This window comes from Trachurus japonicus, chromosome 19 (genome assembly GCF_045865225.1).
Source record: "Trachurus japonicus isolate A0001 chromosome 19, Traja_1.0".
NCBI lineage: Eukaryota > Metazoa > Chordata > Actinopteri > Carangiformes > Carangidae > Trachurus > Trachurus japonicus.
Genome location: NC_140925.1, coordinates 23,561,558 through 23,589,203, shown reverse-complemented (window position 1 = coordinate 23,589,203; position 27,646 = coordinate 23,561,558). Strand labels below are relative to the sequence as shown.

General features: G+C 42.7%; 1 protein-coding gene across 1 annotated transcript; it reads left to right on the top strand.

Moving 5' to 3' along the window:
• Nucleotides 1-427: 427 nt before the first annotated feature.
• On the top strand, nt 428-26,124 carry LOC146968108 (double C2-like domain-containing protein alpha). Its single transcript, XM_085762322.1, has 11 exons — nt 428-811; nt 6,128-6,486; nt 8,015-8,094; nt 8,888-8,962; nt 9,151-9,260; nt 12,447-12,573; nt 14,843-14,902; nt 19,235-19,434; nt 22,775-22,856; nt 23,128-23,224; nt 24,634-26,124. Exons 1-11 carry the CDS (start codon nt 780-782, stop codon nt 24,768-24,770), a joined length of 1,359 nt encoding a protein of 452 aa, XP_085618448.1. The 5' UTR covers nt 428-779; the 3' UTR covers nt 24,771-26,124.
• Nucleotides 26,125-27,646: the final 1,522 nt, after the last annotated feature.

Below are 27,646 nucleotides of genomic sequence, written 5' to 3'. Positions count from 1 at the left end.
TGGATGGTTAAGGTTAGGGTAAGGGGCTAGGGAATACATTATGTCAATGACACAATGACATGTCCTCACAAAGATAGCTTTACATGGAAGTGTGTGTGTGTGTGTGTGTGTGTGTGTGTGTGTGTGTGTGTGTGTGTGTGTGTGTGTGTGTGTGTGTGTGTGTGTGTGTGTGTGTGTGTGTGTGTGTGTGTTGCCACTTGTGTGAACCAAACTGTTGGACTCATACACATATTTAGAGGACTGTGTTTGAGGGTGAAGGGTGTGTTTGAGTGGGGGGAGGACAAGGTTTAGTTTGAGGTGCTGCTGTGATGCTGATGGAGCTGAAGAACGTATTATGTCACTAATAGGTCCTCACAAACCTAGTGACAGGGATGTGTGTGTGTGTGTGTGGTGGTGCTGATGCTGGGGGTGGGGGGGTGAAACAGTCACATGCACAACAGACTGTCAAGGAATAACTCCCTGCTGCCTCTCTCTCTTCCTCTTCACTCCCTCTCTCCTCCTCCTCTTCCTCCTCCAGTATGCCGCTCTCCTCTCTCCCCTCTGCTCCCTGTTTTCATCTCAACTTGAACTATTCGTGCATTTAATTTTTAATGATACGTGTAGAGCTGGCTCAGTCCCGCTCTCGCTCTGTCTTCCTCTCTCTCTCTCTCTCTCTTCCTCTCTCTCTCTCTCTCTCTCTCTCTCCCTCCCTCCCTCCCTCTCTCTCTCTACTCTCTGCTCCTGTCTTTGCCACCTGTTAGTCTCCCTCTCCTCTCCGCACTGGAATCCCCTCTTTTTTTATGAGGAGTTTCACACTCGCACTATCACTGGGGTAAGTCAAGATTTTATTACTCTGAAATACATCTGAGCTGAACGTGCTGCCAAGGCTGCAGACGTTGTCATTCATATTCATATTTCCCTGCATAGAATACACTTTTATTCACTGTTTCGTTCTTGTCTATTTGATTTGTGCCTGTGTGTGTGTTCATTTGCATGGAAAAAATAGAACCTAACACAGTGAAATCCTGCTGGTTTCTTCAGTCTGGCAGACGGACACCTTTCCTCTGCACCATCCTCACACACAACAGACAAGTGCAACATGTGGCTCTGTCTGTTTTTGTGTCATTTTACCTGCTCTTTCACTTTTTTCACACCTTCCAACACAGAGACATATGAGTCACACACTCTCTGTCTCTCTTTCTCGCACACACACATTGAAGTTTACTCATCCCTGCCAGCTTGAAAATAACTTGGCTCTAATTGACAAGTGCTCACAGTCACTGTGGTTAGCTCGACATGATGTGCTGACTATCAAGCTCTAATGAGTGGCTACAGTTTGCGGCACTGTACTATAACTATACCATCTGCCTGTCAGCCGGCAGCTTGTTATTTAAAGGTGAACCGAGTCCGCTGCAGGGGCCCATTGTATGTAGGACACAGGAGAAGAAGCAGGAAACCAGGCGAGTGAGAGCGGAAAGAAAGATCCTCACATACCTACAGGTGTCTGAAAGAGAGAGATGGTGATGGAGAAGAAGAGGTGCAGGGGGAGGATGTGACTGTAATGTCAGGAGCTAAAGCAGGAGGAGGGGAGGCACAGAGATATTCCTGACTGTTGCCTCCTGGCAGCTTCATTCCTCCCCGTTGAAGCTGGTAACCTATGTAGCCTCTGAATATACATACAAGGACGCCGTGCATTACACACCGCACTATACTGTACTGTACTGCGGTTGCATAACGGAGTGCCACGGGGGCTGCTGTATGTAGATGCTGAGGACAAGTTGGACCATTGTCTTGTAGCTTATAGGAATTATATAAAGTAGCTCAGCCATGTTAACATTTCCATGTTTCCCACATTCTCTGTTATAAACTGTTTTCTTGTCTGTAACAACATCTATGTCACGTCTGTCCGTCCTGGGTGAGGGATCCCTCCTCTGTTGCTCACCCTGAGGTTTCTCAGATTTTTCCCTGTTAAAAGGGTTTTCCATGGAGTTTTTCCTCAGTGGATGTGAGGGTCTAAGGACAGAGGATGTTGTTATGATGCCATGTAAAGCCCTTTGAGATAAACTGTTTGTAAAAACGGGCTATACAGATAAAATTGCCTTGCCTTGCCATGTGCTCCAAGGCTGAGACTCCTCAACGTAAATTACATTTTAAAAAAAACAGTAAAGTGTGAAAAGGGGGGGAGAAGCGAGGACCTTGTTATTTCGAGTGTGCGCTCGCTGCCACTTGTTCTCAGCAACAAGATGATGATGAAAGAGGAAGATGAGAGAAACATCCCAGCTGGCAGCATCAGGACGATCAATCACCAGCTCACCGTGAGCTTCTGCTTCCCTCGTGAGCCGCGAGCCACGAGCCACCAGGCCTGTTGGCTGGAGGCTACGTGTGCTGCTGCTGCTGCTGCTGCTGCTGCTGGTTGTAGTGTGGTGGTGGTGGTGGTGGTGGTGGTGGTGGTGGTGGTACTCAGGCTGCTCTCTGGCTTACGGCCACATCTGCCAGGACTGGGAGGCGACTGACTGCGCACATTATATCAACAGACACACACGTCTGCAACAGCTGCACTGTGTGTGTGTGTGTGTGTGTGTGTGTGTGTGTGTGTGTGTGGTGAGATGAATTAATGATCTGACGGATGTGTGCATCTATGTATGTCTGTGTGTTGCTATATTTGTGTGAGCTCGGAGGGATTATACATTCCTCATAAGCACAATCATTATATCTACTCATCCGGTGTTAATTAATCTCTCAATCAATTCTGGTCACAATCATCATCATCAAAGGGAGTTTCATTAACTTGTTTTCACCTTCTCCTCATCTGGCAATTTTCCTCTTAAGGATACTGTGGGTGGCTGCAGCGGTGTTTTGTTTTATTGTTAGGGCAGACTGAAGTGATAAACGGTGGCTGTGATTTATCTTATATGAAAAACAGTGGCATCACACGCCAGAGTGCAGCAGTCTGAGGTCATCTCTGCGCTGCTAAATTGAAGAGTGTTGACCTCTGACCGGGTGCTTCTTTTGCCTTAGAAGTCATTAATTGTTCTATTCTGGTTCGCCGTAGCACCAAAATGGCTGCTGCCGCTTCCGAAAGGCAAGATGTCCATCATTTTTCCACTCCAGAGCCAGCGCTCTGTCAAAGTCCTTTCAATCAAGCTGGTTCAGGAAGTTTGCACGCTGGCACGCTGCGGTGTGTTTCTGAAGTTTGTTTCATCTGCAGCCAAAGAAGAGCAGCGATGCGCATCACCCACCGTTGCGCTCGCAGCAGAGATCAGCACATACATGACGAATGACCCTCAATGCTTGTAATTCTGCTGAAGGTCAGCAGTCAGAGGCGATGGTTTCACAGACGCCTTAAGCCTCTGAACCGTCGGTCATGTTGACTTCATCTCATGATGACTGAAGGCTCTGAAATTAATCTGTTTACTGGGTTTGACCCCCTGAAGAGGAGTCAGCAGAAAAAGGACAAGACAGTCATTCAGAGCTGTGTCTGACCTGGGCAGCATGGCGGTGAAGTGGCTATCGCTCTGTCACCTCAAGGAGAAGAAGGAAGCAGGACGGGGTCTATGTTCCCCCCCGGAGAACATAGGTACGCTCCCAGCAGGACAGCTCTGGGGTGGAACCTGTGAGGAGTCTGCATCTTCTCCTCATGGCTTACCTCCAGATACTTCAGCTTCCTCTGCCAATCCAAAGACGTGCAGGTTACACTGACTGTCAACTGCGAACAGATGTTTGTCTTTTTATATCAGCCTGGTGACAGACTGGTGACCCGGGTGTACAAGGTGCTACCGGCTTCACCCACTGGGGTTATGGTTACATCAGCTGGGAACAACTCTGATTTATTTTGCTCTGTTAGCAGGACATGTGTTAGACAAATCCATGCATTGTCACATTTACCCCTGTTCCCCTGAAGCAGTGGTAGGTGGGAACTGAAAGTGCTCCACACTGAAGTGGTAGTAAATAACCAACCACTTTCAAATTATATTTATAAAAGTATTAAGTATTGCTGTTGATAATGGGATTATATTATAATCTTAATGATATAATATAAATCAATTACAATGAATTAATTAGCAAGCTCATAATTAAAATAACCAAAGGGTGTGTTATAATTAAGGTTATACTCCTTACAAATCCAGGCTACTAGTTAAAGCAGAAGTAAGCGGAATGTTTGTGTTAATATCAAGGGGGCAGTTGTCTGTCTGAGAAGTGAAGCTCACTTCCGTGTTCAAAAACTGCAATCCCCTCGGCTGTCGCTGGGGGCTGGTACCAGAAGGGAGCAACTCTCCATAGACCCCCATGTTAAAATCGCCGACTTAACATCCTCAATAAACATGATCAAAGCCTGGTACCATTACGTTTTTTGGTCTCAATCGATAGTTTCTACCCCCGCACACACTCCGAGGGGGGTGAATTTTTTTAAAACTCTACCGTTTTACTGTTATTAGGTTTAAAACTCTGGCCAATTAGGGCGTGGAAACGTTGAGTGACAGGTCCGGAGCGGTCCGTGGACAGCTGCTTCGAGGCCAGTGGGCGGGTTCTCGGCCGGCCAATCCAACATGGCGCTGTTCAGGCCGCCATATTTGAGTCACAAAAACGACTCCCCAAAACCAATGGGTGACGCCACGGATGCTACGTCCATATTTTTTACAGTCTATGGTTAATATAAGTCTTAAATAGTTATATCTTCCGACAGCAATCACTTCTATAGAGTGTTTGGTCTGAAACACGGGTCTGTCAGTCACTCTGCTCTGCTGTAAGCCGAGGAGAAAACTTTCCTTGTATCCTATAACCTTTATTCAATGAGGAGAGAGAACGGCATAAAGGGGCGGTCCTCTCTGTGTGTGCAGCCAAGGGATGCGCGTGAATGTGGTGACGTAGGGACGAGGGCGGGGACTGCTAACTCCATCGGCTGACAGGAAGTTAGCCAAAACCACCGGATCACTTACTTCTGCTTTAAGTGTTGCTATTGATAATGGGATTATATTATAATCTTAATGGTAGGTTTGCTTAGTTATACTAAGGTTATACAAATCCAGGCTACTAGTTTCCCTCTGTTTCCAGTCTTTATGCTATGCTATATAAACTATAGCTTCATATTTACCCTCATGCTGAGAGTGGTGCTGGTCAACACTCATCAAAAACGAGAACCTGCAGAGAGACCAGTGGATGTTGAACGATGCCTTTAATATAAATTCAGGGTTGAAAACATCCACATCTCTAAGGAGCATCAGTAAAACACTTTGATCTTCCACCTGCTTGTTTTTTTTATTTATTGTGTTTACTCCCAGATCATTCAATTGAACCACAGAGAAAGCACCAATATTCACTCCTCAGTTGCAGAAAAAGCAGAATGCAGTCCAGAGGAGGGGTGGGGGGAGTTGGAGGGGCGCTGAGGACAGAACGCCCCCTCAAGGCCTGCTGTCTTTAGACAACAAAAGCTGTGAGATATTTGTAATCCACCCCCCTCTTATTTATTTTGGGAGGAGAGCAGACACATCAGCCTTGTGGTCAACTGCACTCCCTGCTTCCACAACTTTATATAATCGTCATGGACTCTTCTCTCCGTCGCTGAAGAGCGATCCACCCTGTACAGACTACATCCCATAATTACCTGTCTGTCTGTGGAGGATTGTTGAGCACTTTAGATAACGTGCGTGCCTCAGCAGCTCACACGCGCTGCAGTTTCACTAAAGATGATTAGGATTTGCGAAGACCCCCATTGTCCGTTATCCTTTATCCTCTCTGAGAGGCTTGAGTTTATTCAGCTGTATTCAATTGAAATGCAAATTTGTGCACACCCTCTGCTGTATTTCGTCATCTTATGAGTAACATCTCTTTTTAAAAGACTTCTAATTATGTCGAAGGAGTTCTTAACATGACAGCAGTTGGGGATAAAGGCAAGTTCTCCTTCTTGACTATGTGAGAAATGAGAATGTGAGAATGAGAAACACCCATTAATTGTGATGAGGTGAACAGATACAGGAAAATCCTGTTCATCACATTCCATTTCATTAAGCTCACCTTGTGTCACCACATTGCGGACAGCATATCTGTGGATCGTTGTCTTTGCACTGCTTCGCCTGGATGCATCCCAAAATTTCAGTTGTTGAATTGCTGAAAAGAAATGCGAGTAACTTTGTCATCTCTTTCCCTCAAGCCCTATGACTGTGCGGAAAGGAAAACGTTTAGGCATCTCCATCCAGGAGCACATGGCCATCGACGTCTGCCCGGGCCCCATCCGCCCCATCCGGCAGATCTCTGCCTACTTCCCCCGCCTCTCGCCCACATCTTCCTTCTCCGAGCCGCTCTCGCCCAATCAGGTGGCGGCTCCCGCCACCCTCAGCCCCGGGGGCGCGGGTCAAGGTGAAGGGGCTGTGGGAGGGGGAGGAGCCAAAGGGAGCAGCGGCCTGTTGTCGCCGCTGTTACCGGGGGGCGCGGGCGGAGGGGGCTCGCTGTCGGCCATGAGCAGCATGGACACCTCCATCGAGATCGACAGCTGTGACAGCGATGATAACAGTGAGTCAGTAATGATCTGGTTTCACTGGAGCTGCTTGAGAAAACAGAAATTAGTTCAACACACGACGCTGTGAATTGGGGAGAAAAAGGCCCAGAGCAGTTATCAATCATTCTGGTGACAGATCTACCGCTGAATTTGTGTAACAATGTGTTTTTATTTCAAAAGAAAGTCAACTAGTGGGGTGTAGCCTAGTATAACCTAGCTCAGTGAGTTGAGCAGGCGTCCCTTTTGCAGAGGCTACAGTCCTCGCTGCAGCCGGACCCAGATCGATTCCTGAATCTGGTGGCCCTTTGCTGCATGTCATTCCTCCTCTTTCGGCCTCCCCATTTCCTGTCTCTCTTAGCTCAAGGCCGTAACCATGGAGTCAACATTGGGGGGGACCAAACATCTCTCTTTCTATATCTACTGTATATATACACCGTACTTTCTATAAGCCGCTACTTTTTTTCGTTCTCTGCACACTCCAACACAAACGCGTTCCGTAACCCGTAATCTTTTGTTTATGACGGTTAAAACTACACAAACACACATGCCGTAACATCGTATATGTTATGTAACATTATCCACTGCTCCATTTTTTGATTTTTCGCCGGCTTCGTTGTAAATAAATGCACATGGGCGAGAGGAGCGTAACCAAAACAGCGGAAAAGCGAGCACAGTTCCCTACTGTCTTTCTGTGTAAATATCTCATGTTACAACATGAAAACCTGCGGCTCATATTCAAGTGCGGCCTATACAGTAGCCTATGTATTTTCTTTAAAAATTTAGCTAGTGTGGCTTATACTCAGGTGCGCTGTATAGTCACTAGGAAAGTAACTAGGAAAGTACAGTAAATTTGCTAACACATGGGATACTTTTTTCTTTTTTCTTTTTTTTAATCAGCTAGCCCCCCCCCCCCAATGTATATGGTAATTACGGCCTTGTCTCAGCTATCCTATCAATTAATGGCAAAAGCCCAACACATATAAAAGAAAGAAAGTCAATCAGGTTTTTCATTTCTAGGTATTAGCATTACCAACTCAAACTATAGGCTACATAGAGCTATTTGTATTCTTGCTAATGCTAAGTCCAGCTGATTTATTACTGTCCTGGCACTCTTTTTTCTTTTTCTTTTTAAATAATGCCCTGTAAAAGTTGTCTTTTCGGAAAAATTTAATTTGGAGAATCATTTAAGGATATTTTATACCATTTAAATGTGTATGCTGTTTCTAAAATGCTCATCTAATCTAGATAGCTGTCTCCCTGCTGTGAATGTGTTTACAAATTTCATAATTCTCACCCCCGCAGCCAGAAAGTGAGTAAGCATGCTGCCCATGTTGTTGAACTGTCCCTTTGTGTTTTATAGTGTCTACTCTGAGACACAGAGATAATTCGTGCTGGTCTCTGAGCTGCTTCTTGCCATTGTTCTCCATCATTATTACTGGAAATGAAGTCGTCAGGATAAAAGCAATTAACAATCTGACAATGTGGCACACTTTTTGTATGTGTGTAGTGTGTGTGTGTGACTTTTTATTAACTGCTTTCCAGCCTCCCTGGGGACATTAGCGTTCGACCTACTGTATGAGAGAGCCACCAGCTCCTTACACTGCACAGTCCTGAGAGCAAAGGTAAATACCGTCCACTGAAAATCCCTCCAGAGCCACCGCAGGTAGTTTGTCTTGTAGCAATAAAAAGTCAGTGACAAAAGAACTGACACAAAGTCGTCTGTTCAATAAAGGAATGATTTTAATGCTGTAAAAAAACGGATTTAACACGGCAATACATTCACTTGAAATACGAAGCTGGACATCCATTTTATGTGCAAAAGTCAAAGCAATTTCACTGTAAACATGTTAGCAAGCTGACATCAGCATAAATCTGTTTCTGTGCAGCCCAGAGCCTGGATGGAGAGCACGGCTGTAGACTCCTGTTTCTTTCAGCCATATAGCTTCACTTACTAGAATAGAAGAACAGAAATAATAACACATCAAAGTAGGTAATAATAAATAATCAAATCAAAATAAAAGCATGTTTTGCTCATGGTGGAGAGAAATCTGCACATCTAGTTGAAACAGAAAAACAAAAAGGGAATTATTCCTGTCGTGCACCTGTTGATATATTGGGTAAACTTCACATAAAAGCTTTCCCCCGCTGTGGAGGCACTAACTCAACAGTCATTACAAGAGAAAAAACAACGGAGTGGCTGTTTTGTTTCACTCATTTAAGAAAAGGAAATGACAGATCTTCAGGTACAGAGACTCTGGTGAAATGTATTCCATCAACCAATTAATGTGTTGCAGCAGATGTCAGCTTTCAACTTCATTTTCTACATTGTTTTGAAAAAGGCTGTTTGGTCTGTGCATCATGTCACTCAGCTGTCTCCCTGCCGACATCTTATATTTCTCCGTTTGTGTCCATAAGGGTCTGAAACCGATGGATTTCAACGGTTTGGCCGATCCGTATGTCAAGCTGCATCTTCTGCCTGGAGCTTGCAAGGTCTGCTTTAATTATCAGAACATTTTGATTAAAAAGCAAAAAACACCAGCTCACACTTAATTTACTGCATAATTTTAGATTTGCACAAACCAGGAAATTTGCATTAAAACAAAAAATTGCCTTCCTGTGATGTCGTTTGCTTTGAGTTATATTTTTGTTTTTCCTCCCTCTCCCGCTGTGATTTACAGGCCAATAAACTGAAAACCAAGACTGTTCGCAACACGCTGAACCCAGTGTGGAATGAGACGCTCACCTACTGCGGAATCACCGAGGAGGACATGTACCGCAAAACACTCCGGTAAATGTTTACTGTCAAGGCTTTCTCACTGTTTCTGTCAGCCTCATTTCCTGCCTCTCAGTTCGTTGTTTCCCATCAGAAAGCCGACTGGTGCTACAAAGGATTCCTTATCATAAATCTCAGTCTCTGAGTCTTTTGCTCCCACTATCTAGGCCTTTATCCTCTCTCTTTTTCCACTATATGTTTCCTCTCCTCTTCTATCTGCACTCAATCTTTGATCCTCCTCTGTCACCTCACCTTCGCTCCTCCTTGTCCTCACATCTCTCCTGTCCACAAGGATCAGAGAAGATCTCCCCTGACTTCTTCTAAACCACCCAGATTCCCTTTATCTTGCCTTCTCCCCCCTCTCTCTCTCTGCCTTTCTCTCTTTCCAAGTTGCAGTGACAGATTGAGGTCAGACTAAGCACTGCGGGGTGTTTTAATTTCATTGACCCCCTCCAGAGGTGGCAAAAGCTGCGAATTGTCTCTGCCTGTGACTAAAACTTTACCATGGCACACGTGGGATTTAAATAGGATCGACGGTTGGCGTCCTGGGGGAAATTAGAGAAACTGGCCCCACCACTGGCCTACGACACTGTGTTAATTCAACAGAGGCGTGTAAAAGATCAGGAGACAAAAAGTTTGACCTATTGAGACATGTAAACATGTTGAAATTGTCCCCTGCAATGCATCTTATAAGGTGTCTGCCACACTATTTTTAACAGGGAACTTTTCACATATAAGGTAAAGCTGGAGCTATCTGGATTACTCCATACCAAAGCAGTTTAATATGTCAGTCACCCAAAATAAGTAATAATTATTTTGTCTCTCAGAAAGTAAGTAAAGGGGTTTCTTTTCTAGACTTGCGACTTCCAACACTTCTGATATAGAAAGAAATCCATCACAGGGAAGGGAGGTTTTCCAATTTCTCCACCGACAGCAGCTTCATTCGAGCAGAACTCAATGCAACCACACGATACGCTAACGTTTTGAAAAAAAGAAAGAAAAAAAGAGCTGAAGTTGTATTTTTTTCTAACCTGGAAAACTGAAGCTGCATATTGTTTGTACTTCCCCGGCTCCAAACCAGCAGCAGTCGGCAACAAACTGCAGCCTGTTCTCTGAGGGTTGATAAAAGGAAATGTTAAAGAAAACAAACCACTACAGATCATTGTACTGTACGGGAAAAGCTGCACGTGCATATTTATAGGATAACAGGGAATCGTTATTTACAACATGTTCTATATTTTGAGGTATCACTGTGATCTGTTCATTTTGTCCTCTTTGATTATACTGTATGCTACTGGTCAATTAGATATTTGGTAAAATACATAGTAAGTGAAGAGATGTGAGATTTGTTCAAATAGATACAGTACTCAATATTGATAACTCAAAATTGCAAGAAACATTAAATGTTTTTCATAGTATCTCAATTTTGACTCATGTAGAAATATTTGAGAGTCAGTATGGTGAAGGTGTCAATATCAAATTATGAGCTCTTGAGTTAAAATGATGAGATTGAGATTTTGACTCCTCATCATCTCGTAATTTTTGAGAGATTCCAAGCGTTTGTTTTTTTTTTGTTTTGTTTTTTGCTTTAAACATATCTAACCATTCATCTTTTTCTCTTCTTAGTAGAAACAAATTTCCATAATAACTAGTGTCACTGTGACTGAGGCCTCATGCACTTGACCTCCAGGAGCCTTTGTGTTCAGTCTTGAGCTGCTCACAGTGCCGGCCTCACCAGTCATGGTCCAACACATGCATTTCAGATGTGATAGTAAGGACTCAGATTGTTCCTGATATGGAGCCAACATACTCAAAAATAATCAGATTACTTTTGATTTAATAAATACACTGTTGTCTCTCTGCTACTACACCTTACCACAGTGAGGCAGAAATAGCCCCCAGAATATGAAAAAGAAAGTTATTGTTTCAGTTGACATCTGGATGGCTGAAATTCACATTTACTATGGATGTGCATGAGATTCATCACTCTCCTTTACTGATGGTATGAAATCTATTTGAAGCAGGAAACGTGTGCTTTACTTCAAACAGTGTAACTGCACTTGTTGACCCATCACACCCTTGCTCACCACTCCAACACACTCCAGCCTCTTTGATCACAGAGGTGCTTTGCTCGGTCATCTATTTCACCATCCTTCTCTTCTCAGCGCTGACTGACTCCGTCTTTCTTTATTCATGTCCTCTCTCGTCTTTTTTTCTATTCGATTCGATTCTGCAGAGTTCAGGTCTCCTTTTGGCTAATAAGCTACTCGACTAGAAATTACGTCTAGGGATGTCAACCCCTATCTGGTGTCCCCAGGCAGCTGGCCCCATGCACCTTTCACATTTCCTCAATGCCATGTTTTATTACCAGAAACCGAAGCCAGCAGGTGACAGTAAGGTTTCATTCTGGACGGGAATTCAGTTTGAAGTCTATAAAACAGTAGATGAAGAGGAACCATGTTCATATCTGTATTCCTCCTCTGCCAGATTGCATTCCCAATTTTTCCCTCCTGCTTGCATGTCTTTCATTCACATTTACATAAAGGACAGAGAAATGCAATCACTCTGGATTCCAGTTAGCCTGTTGCATACTGATTCTTCACATTTGCCTATGGACATGCACATTTGGACGCATTAACAGCCCCTCACACACACACACACACACACACACACTCACATTTAAATGAATCCTTCCGTTTTTATCTCTGCCTCTCACCCACGTCAGTCTATCCTTCGCTCGGTAGCTTTTGATTTCACATATGCCGCCTCCCTCCACCGCCTTCACTCCTCTCTGCTGCTCCCACCCACTTACGCATTTCGAGTGACATAATGGCAGGTGTAAAAGTTTACCGGGCCCATAAATATGGATTGGATTAACCCAGCACATGCACTTTCACACTCTGAATTCCCACAGGAAGGAAAGTGGTAATTACTGTGTGTACGGATGCTGCGGCTTTTTGTACGTAGGTGACTGTGTGCTCTTTAATTTGGCGAAGGTTCCTGTCAACGATTTCCTTCCCTCGTTAGAATGTTGTCACAACATTAGAAATAATTAAATGACTCATGAAACTGTGTTGTTTGTACAGTACGACCACGCTCTCTGACAAAAGCACAACATGTTTCCCTTTCTCCTCATCCTTTGTCTCTCGCTGTCTCTCATTAACCAACACCCCACCCCCCACCTCTGTCTCTCACTCCCAGGGTGTCCGTGTGCGATGAAGACAAGCTGACACATAATGAGTTCATTGGGGAGTCGCGGGTGGCCCTGCGTCGTGTGAAGCCTGACCAGACCAAACACTTTAACATCTGTCTGGAGCATCCGCCCCCTGTGAGAAGAAGGGACGAGGAGAGAGGGGGAGCAGAGAGAATGAAAAGAGGGATAGGGAAGAGTAACTAAAAGGAAGGAAAGAGGAAAATAAATGTGTATGATGAGAGAGATAAGTCACCGGAGGGTACAGTAATATTCACCATACAGTGTTAAGAGTTCCTGTCTGACTCACATTCTCATCTTTTAAAGTAGAAAAAAACAAAGACAGCACAGGAAATGCACCAATAGGGAGGCGTTGAAATGTCAATATACTGTACCAATCCAGTGTAATGACCACACTCATGGGTCTCATAACAAACCACCAATCTGTACAAAACCCTGACACAGCCATAGAAAACAGACTGAACAAAGGCTTCAGAAAAAGCTGCTGGACAACATGTCCCCAACTAACAATAGATACAGTAGATAGTTGAAGCCTTTGGTTAATTATTAAATTATAATGAAATCAATAATTAAAAATAAATATGAATTATGTTTGTAGACTTAAACAAATGCAAATCATGCTTGAAAGTGACTGAGCCATTGAAATGTGAGGGAGATTATACCCTGAACCCATCAGAGTTCATTTAAGTGAGTGTGAATAATTAAATGTATATTGATTGAACCACATTTAAAACAGGTTCAGGTTCAGGTCCTGGTGTTGTGAGTTCAGGCTCATTGTCACATTGTCATGGGACACCTGTGTAGAACAGAGCCACTGTTGACGTTATTAGTAACGCCTGCGCTTTTCCAACTAACAGTTAATAACAAACAGTTATGTTTCATTAGTCCAGGACAAAAGGCCACTCCCTTTAAATCACTCAAGTTAAATTACACATATATTCTTATGAATGATACTAAACAGCAGCTGTTACCACTGTAACCACACAGATGATTATCAAGCTTTAATCAAGGATTTTTTTTTTTGAATGGTTAATATTCTTTATAGACCCATTTAATAGGAACAATATTTTGGATCTAAGATTTTGATTGGGTAATAATTCAGTATTAAATGTTAATAATGATTAATAAATGTGTAGTAGTAAGACCTTATTTAACCAATAGGTTCTGGTCCAGATCCTCTGCAGAACTTTTCTGGAGAGTTTGGGATGATAAGGTCAGTCATCAACCCAGAGCAGCTAATGCTCCATAGATCATTACATTAGTAACAACTTCTCTCTGTCTCGTCAGACAGCTGCGTACCGTAGCTGAATTAAGAAACGTCCCAGTTAACATGGGTCAAAATGGAGCCTATTCACAGACACATTACCATGACCTACAGTGTGTGGACATTCAGTAAAGTATGTGAACACCAAACTATTACACCCACATAAGACTCCCAAAGCCGTGAGCAGTAATCTGCTGCTTTTACAGCCTGCGGTCTTTGGGGAGGGCTTTCCACCAGATTTTGGGGCCTAGCTACAGGGATTTTCTCTCATTCAGCCTCAAGGGCACTTGTGATTGTTGATGTGCAATGAAGCCCGGCTCCCAGTCGCTGTTAAAATTCATCGAAAAATCCAAAAACCAAAGGAGAAATCAATCTGTTGCCACAAGGTTTTTAAACATGGCTTTTGTCTGAAATGTCATTGTGAGATTTCACTCAGTGAGAAAAACAGTCTGAGACCTGGAGCACGCTGAGACCAGGGGAGTCTGCATGCACAATGTACTATGGATTAAGCCAATACCCACTGTTGATATTGGCCTACTGATATAATTGAGATGATTATTCCCCCCCCCCCCCCCCCAGAATTATGATTATGACCTGAACAGAGAACAGAGTATCACCTCTATTCTTACAGGCCACAAATAGCTTTTTTGTGCAGGCTAAATGTCAGCTGGGTCACACGTGGGAAAAGGCTACACAGAGAGTGGAGGAATAAAAGGTGAGAGGAGAGGGGGGCCGGGAGAGCGTCAATAGAAAGAGAGAGCGAGTGAGAGAGATGAGAAACAAATGGATTAAAAAATAAAAGTGGAAAGCAGGGGGCATGAGTGTGAAAAGAGGCAGGAGGGTGCTGGGGGTTTGTTCTTTATGAGTTGGAAAGAGCTGTCGGTATTAAATTGGCCCTCGGAGGCCGGTGGCCACTCTGAGATCAAACGCTAAACCCCCTCTGTCATCCTGCAAACCAGACACTGTGTCAGACCTGTAATTTTCAAAGTGGCCTCACCCTTGACACGTCTATCTCTTCCTCTTCAATCCTTCCTCCTCTAAGCTGCTTGTACCGCTCTCTTCTGTCACTCATACCTCATATTGTTTATCTCTTTCTCCTCTCGTTGCTCTCTCCGCCTCCAGCTGCCGTCACCGACTGCCATGAGCACGGCTCTGAGGGGAATCTCCTGCTACCTGAGAGAGGTGAACGCACCGCTCCTCTGTCTGTTTTGGTCGACATGTCCCTCCTCCTGTCCATCTGTCTGTCCGTCTGTCTGTCTGTCCATCTGTCCGTCTGTCTGTCTGATTGACTGTCCTGCAGCTTTCAGCTTTCAGGACTACACCCAGTTTGGTCACTTTGTCCAGTGTGAAATTAAACCCTAAATGACTGCAAAATACCTTTTTCTGTGCCTTTTAGAAATCAAAAGTTACCATTCATCTCCAGTCTATAGACTGTATATTCTTCTGAAAACCAAATCTCTTCCTTTATTATTCTTCCACCTGCACCACTTGAACCGCCTACACAACAGGTTTTACTGTTTACATCCAACCAGTGACAGAACAAGTGATAAATTAATGGAATAATTTGGCAAAGCTATTTATTTTTTAAACAATCAAGGTGCTTCATGTATCATTTAAATAACAGTTCAAGCAATTTGCACCTATTTTTTACCCAGCCTTGCCACTTAAGATATGTGCCATTAGAATCAAAGCATTAAGACTTAATTGTGTGTACCTCACATCACTGCTGACACATTTTCTGCACTTCAAGGAAATTTAAAGTTTCCATTTATTTCTGTGAGACACAAAAATCAATTAAGTTGACTCACTAGAGTGATGTAATCCATTAAGACACCAATAATTTATTGTTGTGAGCTAATTAAGTGCAATACATTTCAAATCACCCTGTTGTAAGACTGGATAATTGAGTTTGATTTTTGCATCAGAGAGAAATGAATTAAAAATAATGGCTGCCCAAGGTTTTAATATCCAAGTGGCCTCATGGGTTGGCAGTGGTGGAGCAAATTTTGCAAATGTATTGCTAGGCAGCTTAATCAGCCCTAAATCCCAGTTTTTATTTAAAAATATATAATATAATATAATATAATATAACATAATATAATATAATATAATATAATATGTGTCTGTATGATGCCACTTTTGCCAACTGCTGCTCTCTACTGTGTATTTCTTTTATTTTGTTTCAATGTTTTCCACTTAATTCTTTGCATTTGCTTCATGATCCTTTTATTATATTAAAATGAACATATAATTAATTTATCTATCCTTTAATATTCCAACCAATCACAACCACCAGTTAACATTACCTGCTAGACTTGTAGTTCTCGAGACCGGTCTTGGTCTCGAGACCGGTCTCGAGACCGCTTTTTCGTGGTCTTGGTCTTGTCACGGCCTCGACAGTCTTTGGTCTCGGTCTTGTCTCGATCTCGGGTCTCTCGGTCTCGCAATGTCTCGGACTGGCAGCGCGGTCTCGAAGGGAATGTAACCTATCCAGGCAGGCAAGGACAGTTTTTTTTTTAAATACAGATTTATACGCCCCCTTCAAGTACCAATCACATACATTTTGTGACACAGACGGCGGCGCTTGTCCTCTCACGCTTCCCCTCCCTCCTCCTCCTCCCTCCCCCCTCTGAAGCCTCTGAAGCACGGTCAAGATCTATGAAGGAGGACGCAAAATGTCGGCGAATTCGTCAGTCATCAGGTTCGGTTTTACAGACCATAAAGAGTTTGTTTGCCACACAACTAACAATTGTTATTTTGTTAGATGACTTTAGGACTATAGTCATGTCAGTCCTTAACAGCACTCAAGAGTCAATCCTCAAATAGTGTAGTACGGTGTGGTCATGCAATTGCTACACATATTAGATTTTTAGTCAATTGATGAAAACATTTATAGTGAGTTCACACACAAGACATGTACTGTCACTGTATTATTGTGCCTGTAGTTGAAATAATACATTTCTCATACTAAGCAGCTGAACCCAATATGGTGCTTATGTTCTACAACTCATGCAAAATGGCAAAAACAACTTTTTTTTTGGTCTCGGTCTCGGTCTCGGTCTCGAGCTGAACTGGTCTTGGTCTTGACTTGGTCTGTCTTGGTCTTGGTCTTGGTAGTGTCTTGGTCTTGATACTGTCTGGTCTTGGTAGTGTCTTGGTCTCGGTTTAGGCGGTCTTGACTACAAGTCTATTACCTGCCACAGGTGATCAATCCAAAAGAGCGGTGTGGTCCTTTAACTTCACTGTAACGTCATTGGAGTTAAACAGCTGCCTCTGTGCTTCTCTCCATATTTAAGGTTGTTGAATGTGTCTGATCATCATCATGTTCTCTCGCCTTGCAAACCCACCCACAAATTCATCTTGTTCCCATTGATCTGTCACTGTGAGTGTATGTGTGTGTACGTGCGCAAGTGGGTGTGTATGTCACTGTCTCCACACTAATGCCTGTTTATTTCCACTTCCCTAATGAGTTGCTCTCTATCGATCTGTGAAGGTCTGAGCTGTTTTATTTCCAGATACCTGGTACAAATGATCCTCACTAAGTGCGAGTTTTTAAAGTCTCCCACTCGTTTGGCGACAGATGGTGAATTGGTTGTTGGCAGTAACGATAATTCCCAAAGAAAAACAGACGCAAGGAACAGGGAAAAAAAGACAGGGAAGAAAGAATTAGGGTAGAGAGGGTTCAAGCTGTTGAGACAATTAGAAACGGGGAGGGAGGAGCCTGCAGGATTGAGGGGTGCGTGGCATATTGATCGCCTCGGCTGCGTCCACCTTTCGCTTGAGGGTAAGACTTAATGAGAGATGGAGAGATCTAAAGGAGAGACATTTAGGGGAAGAATACACTGCAGCAGTGATGGAACTCATATTAAAATTACATTAAAGGCAGCAGAGCGAAGCCTTTCCTCATTTTCCGTGGCGAAACAACAAAGATTATGTGTTGAAAATCCTGCACCTGCAGTGATGAAAATCCTTAAATAGCAAACATGTATCTTTCCTATAAATAACATACATTGGTGCTGCTGGGCATGAGGGTGAGTCACGGCCTTGTGAGAACATCGTCTACCCCGTCTTCACCCTGTGTTGCTGCTTCCTTGCTTTCTTTCATCTGTCACTATGAATCTACTCTTGTTCTGCTTGTTGTCAAACGCTTTGGTAACTATTTGGTGTTGACCATGGAAAATACTCAGGCCAGGAGCGACAAAGTGCATTAATATGACTTAAAGGCTGCTGCTTCAGTTTGTTCTTCTTTCTTTCTTTTTTTTTCTCTCTGCCATGGGACCGAGTGCACTCCTGTTTTGTTCTCAGTGACAGTGATAGCTGGATGTGTCTCTGAGCTGTGGCAGATGAGCTCAAATGTTAGATGAAAGTCACAGTGCTCTTCAGATCAGTCTGAGAGAGAAATAGGGAAGAAACACAAAATACATCTTAAGGAAAGACTGTATAAACTGCCAAAGAAGAACCTACAGATTTATCATTTGAAATAAAAAGTTAAATTTATCGACAGTAGGGTAAAAAACGGGTCGATGCGGCACACTCTGAGGAAAAAGTAGCTTATGCTGGATGATGTTTGCCACCTATAAATGATATATATTGCTTTGTATTGAACACTACTGAGTCATTTTGCTGACGTGATGATTCTTCTTCACTTGTATCACTGTTTACGCGCATGCTGCCTCACCAGAATCAATGAGTCCAGATTAAGCTTCATGTTTTGGGTTGTGTTTGTGCCAGTTTGTGGCATTGATCGTACCAAATTGAACCAGGGTCAGGTTTAATGAGCGTTTCCTCTTTCCTCCTGGGCATTTTGTGTTAAAAGCACACATGCAATGGTAAGCGGGATGAGTAAAAGAACGTATTGCAATAGCCTGACAAATAGTCAACACATAAAATACAATAGATCCATAAGCTGGGAGGTGTTTAGGATCTTTGGAGGTTTTGGTCCAGACAGACGTCAATACTTTTACACAGTGCTGTAGTCCTCATACTGTCGACCTGAGGCAACAGTAGCCCATTAGCCCCCGTTTGTTTAGATACACGTTGCGTTTCTGCGTTAAAATGTGTGCTATGTTGTCGATTGTCGTCAATAGTTTATTTTCACTGCAGCTTTAAAGCTGCCTCAATAGATTTTTGGTCTCTGTAAAAACAACCTTGACATATAATCACCTCATCAAGTTGATATGTGGAGCGTGTTAACAGACGGCTCAGGCTTGTGCACATCGAACGAAGAGTAACACAACACTGGTATCCATTTGAAGTCATGCTTGAAATCCAAAAGCGACCCCATTTACACACACTCATTTAATCCACCAATAAAACAGCAAAAGGTATTGATTACAGCGTGAATATTATCGCTTATTTCATCAGCAGGTCATGGCACGGCGCTTGGATGCATCGTTTTCAGTAATGCATCATTGTAACTCCGAACCACAACTCAATCATTTACCAGTATGCAGCTCATGAACCACTATAGTTTTTTATTTTTTTACTATCTGTTATATTCCCTCTCTCCTTCAGTGGGAGACAGAGCAGCAGAGAAGTCTAGAGGAACGAGGCCGTCTGCTGCTCTGTCTGCAGTTCCTCCCTCCGGCCGGGGATGGCGACGTGAAGGGCGAGGCCAAGGAGAGGGCTCGTGGCGGGCTGTGTGTGGGGGTGAAGCGCTGTGCCCACCTGGCAGCCATGGACGTCAACGGATACTCAGACCCCTACGTTAAAACGTAAGGACGATGACGTCAAACCACTGAGGACTGGGACTCTGTGGGATTTAAATATGCAATTTTGTATTTGATTAAAGGGATACACCAACATTTTTTTTCCATGTCTTGTCTCACTCCCGAGTCCATGACAAGCAGATAGACACCATCCTTTCGACTGTGCGTGCAGTAACAAGGGAGATAGAGCCGTATCGCCCGTAATTAGCTTAGCTCAAACGCTGGAAGTGCATAGTGTTAGCCTGCCTCCTACCCGAGCCGAAATCAGCAGTCAGAAGCTGATTTCATTTTAGCTCTAAACTCGGTAAATATATCACTTTATCCACATCTCAAACATTTTTAGGCGAGAAAGTAGCCGTTTAGATCAGTGTGTCGTTAATTTGTCTAAACACCAGCTGTTTAATTTTGTTAGGACGAATTCAGCGCTACTCAAGCTAGCCGTTGTGACCAATGCACTTCCGGTTACTTTCACAAAACAAAACACCCGTTTCCCTTTACATACAGAAAACCATGACGATAGAATTTGTGCTTTTACTTTGAAATAGGAAGCTAACCTACCCTCGATGTAGCTAGCTTGAACCAAAATAAACCGTCTTTGCTTGAAGCCTCTGTTTTGACCGATCTGGTCCCGTTACCGGCATTTGACCGCTCAAGATGCTTTACCGGAGAGTTTTGTCAGCTCTGAGACGAAGATCGGCCCGCTGGTTTCAGTTTAGAGTTGCTGAAGAGTTTCTCTGATGACTTTAGGTGGAGGCAGGCTAACACTACCTATACACTTCCAGCGTTTGAGCTAAGCTAAATCAGGCGATACGGCTCTATAGTGTTGGGCGATTTTGACATTCTCAGATCGTCCCAATCGCCCTCCCAGGAGATCACCGATAGACCTATCTATCGCCAGGCTACGGGGGGGGGGGTCGTTCCACGTGTTCGTTCGTTCGACCGGGGGGGGGGGGTCGGTGGCGTATGAGTTTCGCTTTTACGTGCCCTGCTGTCATGTGATGCATGCGCGCTTCTCTCTCTCTATGTGTGTGTGTGAGGGCTAATAACGGAGGAAGAGCACTATGATCAATGAACGGAACGCTATTGCGTTGCCGAAAGCCGAAAAATCTATTCGTGGCGGACGTAATTTATTTGTGGCATATCAGTGAACACCTCGTCGTCGGGCTGTGACAGGGCTGGCGTCGGCAGCGTCACAGCCACAACACCAGTGTTTTTGTGTGTGGTCATATGACTACCTTTTTTGTGTGCGGTCATATGACTACCTGGCTCCGTCTGATTGGACGTCGCCAGTGGCTGCATTTGATTGGTGAAACACTGTCATTTGACAGAGTATCGGTTGAAAGCAGCCAGAGAAGCGGCTTCATTAAAACAGAACAAACAGATTGCGCATTGGATCAATAAAAAAAAGTAGCGAGTATGTGTGTGTGTGTGTGTGTGTGTGTGTGTGTGTGTAAAATCGCCAAGAAAACAAAACATCGCCGATCGTCACTTCCAATCGCCGATAGACGATTGGATCGCCAATCGGCACAACCCTACGGCTCTATCTCCCTTGTTACTGCACACACAGTCGAAAGGATGGTGTCTATCTGCTTGTCATGGACTCTGGAGTGAGGCAAGACATGGGGGGAAAAAAAGTTGGCGTATCCCTTTAAATGAAATGGAAAGAGTGTTTGTACAGTAATGAAAGAAAAATGATTATGATTATGTTGCAACTATCATTTCTAGCCCCTGATTGGACATATTAACACACAGTTTAGAATGATGAACTGTCAACTCATCTCAGAACAATTTTCACATGACCTACCAGCATCAGTCTCCATTTCCACCTGAATACGTGTCGCTGGCTCATATTGACCCAATGAATCACCTTTTATTGTCCCTCATGAATGATATATGACTTGAGTTAACCCCACATAAGGTAGTGGTGATAGATGAGAGCAGCTTCCACGCAAACGGTAACAGTTGTGAAATATGTCACGCATTCATCAAAGTAATCATAACAGTGTGTGTGTGTGTGTGTGTGTGTGTGTGTGTGTGTGTGTGTGTGTGTGTGTGTGTGTGTGTGTGTGTGTGTGTGTGTTGACAGCCTTCAAAGTGGACTGAGAGGCCACATGATCTAATGTTATAGCTGTAGAGCATCTCCACTGTATAGGAGATTAGGGAAAGTCGGGTTGGGTGCTATTGTTTGTGTTATGGAGCTCCTGTGGAGTTTCATTACTCACTAATGAAAGAAAAGCAATACTGTGTGTGTGTTTGTGTGTCTGGGCTACGAAGGGCACGACAGTTCCTGACCTGAGTGATGCACCCTGACAGAACCTGGACAAATGAGCTTTAACATCCTCCTATTGGGATGAGAAAACCACTAAACAATCTCCCATCAAACACTCATTCAAACACACGCACACATAGAGATGAGCTCATCTCACTTCAACACAACCTCGCTGCCTGCCTCAAGTTTACCCTCCTGCTCCGTTCTACATCCAGTGAACTTATGCATACATCCCTCACACATCCACAGCGATACATCACGCACCTTGTTTCATTTTGGATGCGTGCTCGCATCTTTGCCCTTTGGCAGGAGCTTTTTCTCAGATGCTTTGTTGTGTCTGAGAGTGTGTGGGAACATACGCTCTCCGAGCTGTGGGTGGTGGGTGGAAAGCAAATGTGAATAGAGATTTTGCCACGCTCCTTCCAGCTGGCTTAAAAATATCCCAAGAATTTAATGACAGCTCGCAAAGGGATGGTGAGCATTTTCAATCTGTCCTCAGGCTCACACTAGGTGCTAGTTTCACAAGTAATACAGAGAAACATTTAAGAAGTAATGTGAGATTTTAATTGTTATTTTCTTTCCCAGAAGTGAAGCTAGCTTAGTTTGACAATGGGGAAACAGCGAGCCCGGCTGTCAAGAAGTAACAAAGTCTGCCTAACTCAAATACATAAAAACCAAATCAACACATTATATTTTATTTATTTCATCCATACAAAAAACTAAAGTGTAAAACTATGTGGCAGTCTTTTTTTTTTTTTTTTAATACAACGCATTGGCTGTTTTAAATGACTGCCATCTAAAATAAAGGCATTTTAAAAAACTTGCGCTTGCACTTTTGTGCCAAGTTTTATACTCATATGAAATTACTTTTTTAAGAATGTAGCAAAAGAATGTCATGACAGGAAAATACATCTAATTCCCATTACTGCTGAGTTACATGTTGATTATATCTCTGAACTTATTCTAACCTTATCTGGTATTTGCAGTCGCCCTCAGTGCTTTTATTCCTTTTCACAGTACTGTGTGTTTTGAATGATAATGATTCGTATATGATGGTATCACATTCCTCTTTCTCAGGTATCTCAAGCCAGATGTTCACAAGAAATCCAAGCACAAAACAGCGGTGATAAAAAAGACTCTCAACCCAGAGTTTAATGAGGTAGCTATCGGTGTCTGTGAATTAATGTTGGAGCTAGATAGAGGCAAGTTTGCAGCAGCTGAATGTAAAGAGGCAAGCTTATATAGTCCTTGGAGACACAGTGCAGCATACAAAGTTTCAGTAAGACAGCCAATTACCGTTTGCACATTAGTATCTGCTGCTTAATTAGTGAGTATTTGAGATTTTGCAGAAGTGCAACATGTGTGTAGGTGTTATCATCTGACCTTTGCTCTCGCCCACTCATCTGTTTACCCTCTTTGTTTCCTCCCAGGAGTTCTTCTATGAAATCTCCTTCTCAGAGTTAGCCACCAAGACGCTGGAGGTCACGGTGTGGGACTACGACCTAGGAAAGTCCAATGACTTCATAGGTGAGTTGGCACCATGGTAATTAATCACTTCCTGCTGGTGATTTGATTTTTGGATCACTGATTGGCTACTTTATTCGCAGTCTAATAACGTTGTACCCATGGCAGATGTTACCAAAGATATTTTAAGATGTTCTCTATTGCTATCATCCCAGTGCAGCACTGTGTGTAATTTGCAGGATTTAGTCGCCAAAAGGGTGTCAGTGACATTTTGGCTGAAAATGAGCAGCGCAGAGTAGCTACTAGCTCTGAGTGGGAGTAAGTCATTTCACAATATGAATTACTGTTCCCTGTACTTGTACTTTTTCTATGAACTTTTGACAATTTTTCTTTCTTAAAGTTGTTAAAAGTTTAGGTCTATAGGGTTTTTCATGATTTATTATTTTCCCAAAAAAATCTTAAAAGAAAAACGAAGACTGGTAATGTTTTATTCTGTCGATCAGTAGCGTACCTACAGATTCTCCATAAGATAGCCTACACTAAGTTTCTTCTAGAGATGTATATCTTTAAAAATAGTTTTATTTCAAATAAAAGGGCCCAGTCATTTTTTGTAACACTTTGTTGGGGTTGGGGACTATTTTCATCCCGCGATTAATATAATATTTGTATTCTGGTGAGTATCTCATGTAGCAGGATGGATAGAGATGAAGGAACCTGTCTCCCATTGTTAACAATGTTTTTTGTTGTTGTTTTGTTGTTTTTTAGGATTTTCTGTTATTTGACTTGACAATTATAAAAATAAAGAAAATCATCAGACTTGACAGAGAATTTTTCATTGCTATTGACCTGTCTGTGAGCATCTGAAACTGGACGGTTGAGTCTTGATGGGTACTCACTATGTAGTCATGTCAGGTGCTGACAAGAAGGCTAACCTTGACTTTGTTCATTTCATTTTGCCATTTCCACTTTTTCCCTCTTAAACTGATCAACTTTGAACTCCATCAGCTGTTTGAAGATCACATACAACAATGATCCACTCTCAAAAGACAAGAGATATCTCTGTCGCTTTTATTATGGACACATCTTAAAGAAGCAATCCGTTTTTGTAATCATTAGGCTCCATGGGTCTCAGCCTTTCATGTCTTTGGAAATAGAAATGGAAATGTATTCCTGTCTATTAATAACCACATGGACAACAAGGCACCAAAGACAAGAAAATATGCAATTACTGCCAATATTAACAGCACAGTTGAAAATAACACAATGCACAAACACCATTCAGAGGAATTTATATGGATCCAAAAGGTGTTGGATAGCAGCTAATTACTTCTCTAACAACACACAACCTATGGAGGATCTAAAGTAATATAGAAGAAAAACACCAATGCCAACTGGTGGAGGAAGTTCATTAAACTTCTTCTTCTTTCCTCTCTGGGTATATTGACTTTTCTTATTGTCTCTGCACTTGCCAGGCGGTGTGTCCTTAGGGTGTCACTCGCAGGGAGACACTCTGCAGCACTGGATAGACTGTCTGAAGAACAAGGGCAAGAAGGTGGAGCGCTGGCACACGCTGACCAACGAGCTGCCTGGATCCACGCTGCAGGAATGAACTGAGCCTCTTCCACTGGAGCGGGCCGCCTGAGGACTCAGGACCAGAGACGTTTTGTCGCATGCTCTGAGGATTTCTGCATGTTAATGATGGATTCATATCCTACTTACTTTGTGTCATAAATGAGTTAATAATTCATAACAACGAACCCAAACGGGGTCAAATTCAGAGATCAATACTCTAATCTTGGATCTAAATAGGCCTGATGCAAATCTGGGAGACCATTCCTACCACACGGCTATGATTGTGAGAATTTCCATAATCATATTCATAGGGATCCATGTCTCTTTTGTGGATTGCGTGTTAATCTAAATGCTCCTCTGCACCGCTCCAAACCGGTCAGATCTCAGTCAATAAGAAAAATTGAAATTGTGCAAGAAAAGTAAAACGAGGGAGGAAGTTGAATTATTCTGTGGCCCCGCTCTCGTGCCAGGTTTCCTCGCTCTTATTAAATTTGGCCTGTTATTTTTCATTAACTGCTGACATTAAACGCCACCGTTCTGGCCATCTGTCTCACAGTGCACACATACCTCTCCCTTGCAATAATGTTTTGCCTAATGCTTCCGAAAGATTTCCAAGTGGTCTTAATACAGCCAGACGTTTTTGTACATCTATTGATCAGATTGTCATTTGATTGCCTGCAGACAGCACAACCTAATAACGTAATTGGTTCTTCCATGTTGATGGTTCGTGTCAGTTATTTGCATGTTTGGTGTTGATGGAACGAACTAAAATGACAAATATGTGCCAGGCTCTGCGGCAGGATGAAATTTTCTTCATTGTGTTGTTCCCAATCCTCCTGAGGTGTGTTGCTCTGAATTTACTAAAGAGAAGTTTTATTTCACTCAAGGGTGACATTTTTTTTTATGTTGTTCACAACTGTTTGATGTGTCAGCTCAAATAACACTGTGTCAGTTTCTTCGTCGATGACATGTTGATGTGAACTACTACTTTTGCTTCACGATCTTGATTTGTAAGGAAGAGGATGACGGTGTAATTAACGGAGAGCTTTCAGAGCAGCGGAGAGTTGTGCATGGTCGTACTCTGAAGTCAGTAAATAAACTCATCAGCCCTTGTTTAATATCTGAATAACAAATATGAATGGTGTGAAGAGCACAGTGTTGTCTGGTAACTCTCCATCGCTGCTGCTTGCAGGTTTTATCTGTACTCGGTCTTGTGGTAAAAGAGGCATGCTGAACATACCAGTGGTGTTTATATGTAAATATATATTGTGTTTCACTTGCTTTGGATGTTTGTCCTTTGGAGCATAAACTGTGCATGGTTGTTTCTTTTCTTTTCTTTTTTTCCCTTTTTCTCTCTTTCTTTTTTTTCATAAAACATTCATATTGATTTATCGTGTGTATCTCTGAATTTCTATTATATCCTCTCAATGGGCTTAAGGTGTCAGATCAGAGGCAGTTCAATAAATCCAACACTGCCACCTGCTCCTCAGACTCTGCTACTGCGGCCTCCGCTCTGACGATAGAGAGGGCACGAAGTTGATCATGGAGGAAAGTCACTGAAGGCACCAGTGTTAGTTTAACACTTCACACTCTCACTTTTGTTTTATGAAAAACACAAAAACTATGATTCTCTTATTACCTGGCTATGACCAGTCAGAGTGAGAAACATTTCAGACCTTTAGTAACTACCTAATATTCAGTAATTGAATCTAAAGATGCTATAATTATAGCATCTGAATATGTTTTTTTTTATAATCTTGCTGAACTAATGTTGATTTATCTTGCATGAAACATGAATTGAAAAGTTATATTTAAAACCACAAAAATATCCATAATACAAAAACTTTTATTCAAGCTGCTTAAATTTAATTGGTTAAATTCTGATCAAAACATGTAAATCAAGTTAAAGATCAAATTATCCCGCATCCAAATTGGATTGTTTAATTCAGACAGCGAACAGGAAGATTAAACAGATTAAAACAACTTTGTGACGGAGGATACTTTGTAATTTAGGCCGATTAGACACTTTGATCACATCATGATTAACAGAGCATCATTTGATTGGACAGGGGTCTTATTGATTCTAGTCAAACTCAGCTGATATCATCAGAGGCTCAGATACTTATGTAATGACTAACCTCATTTAATGTTCACATCATTAATTGAACAAATCACCTAGATTTAAGTTAATCTTAAGTCAAATCATTAATAAGATCTGGACTGGTTTATTTGTTTCTTATCACCATCCTGCATTATTGATTTCAACAAGAACTATTGACGTTGTTATTGACGGGAGGTCAGAGGTCAGGGCCAGGACATCGGGTTGTTTTTGGTAAACACACTCCAGTATATGCATGAATAGATGGACACGCTGTGAGGCTCCCCATGAGCCCACTGACTGTCTGACTCAGAGGCAGAGTCATGGACGTCAGGACAGAATTTAAATAGAAATGAGAAAAACACCTGCAGCTCACTGCAGCTGGCCACTTTCTGATTATGGTGCATTTTCTCCTGTTTCCTGAGCGGGAAAGAAAATCTTTGTGAAACAGAAGAGGGCCTCTCCTGTTTCATCTTAGTCACTGTTTGTTCCTCTCTGCACTCAAACATCAACTGCCCCACTGGATGTGTGTCCTCTCTCAGCAGAGGACAGACACTGTCTTTATGATACCGCTGTCACTGCTGTCAATAGTAAGTGTTTTGCAAATAACATAAAAATAAAAAACGTGTAGTCCAAATTGACAATTTAACCATTATGGGATCAACAAAAACATCTAAAACAACAACATCAACTAAAAAAGGAAGGAAGGAAGAAAGAAAGAAACACAAAAACTGCTCAGTCACATGTAACTATTTTGTATTATCCATTATTTAAAACACATTTACCCCAATTTCCACCAAATATTGGTATCTTAA

What these genes read in the sequence shown, in the direction of transcription:
- LOC146968108 (XM_085762322.1), top strand. Translation starts at nt 780, where the DNA reads ATGAGGAGTTTCACACTCGCACTATCACTGGG. An exon ending in ATGTACCGCAAAACACTCCG is followed by an intron (nt 9,261 to 12,446) that starts GTAAATGTTTAC and finishes TCTCACTCCCAG; the next exon opens with GGTGTCCGTGTGCGATGAAG. An exon ending in GTCTGGAGCATCCGCCCCCT is followed by an intron (nt 12,574 to 14,842) that starts GTGAGAAGAAGG and finishes CTCCGCCTCCAG; the next exon opens with CTGCCGTCACCGACTGCCAT.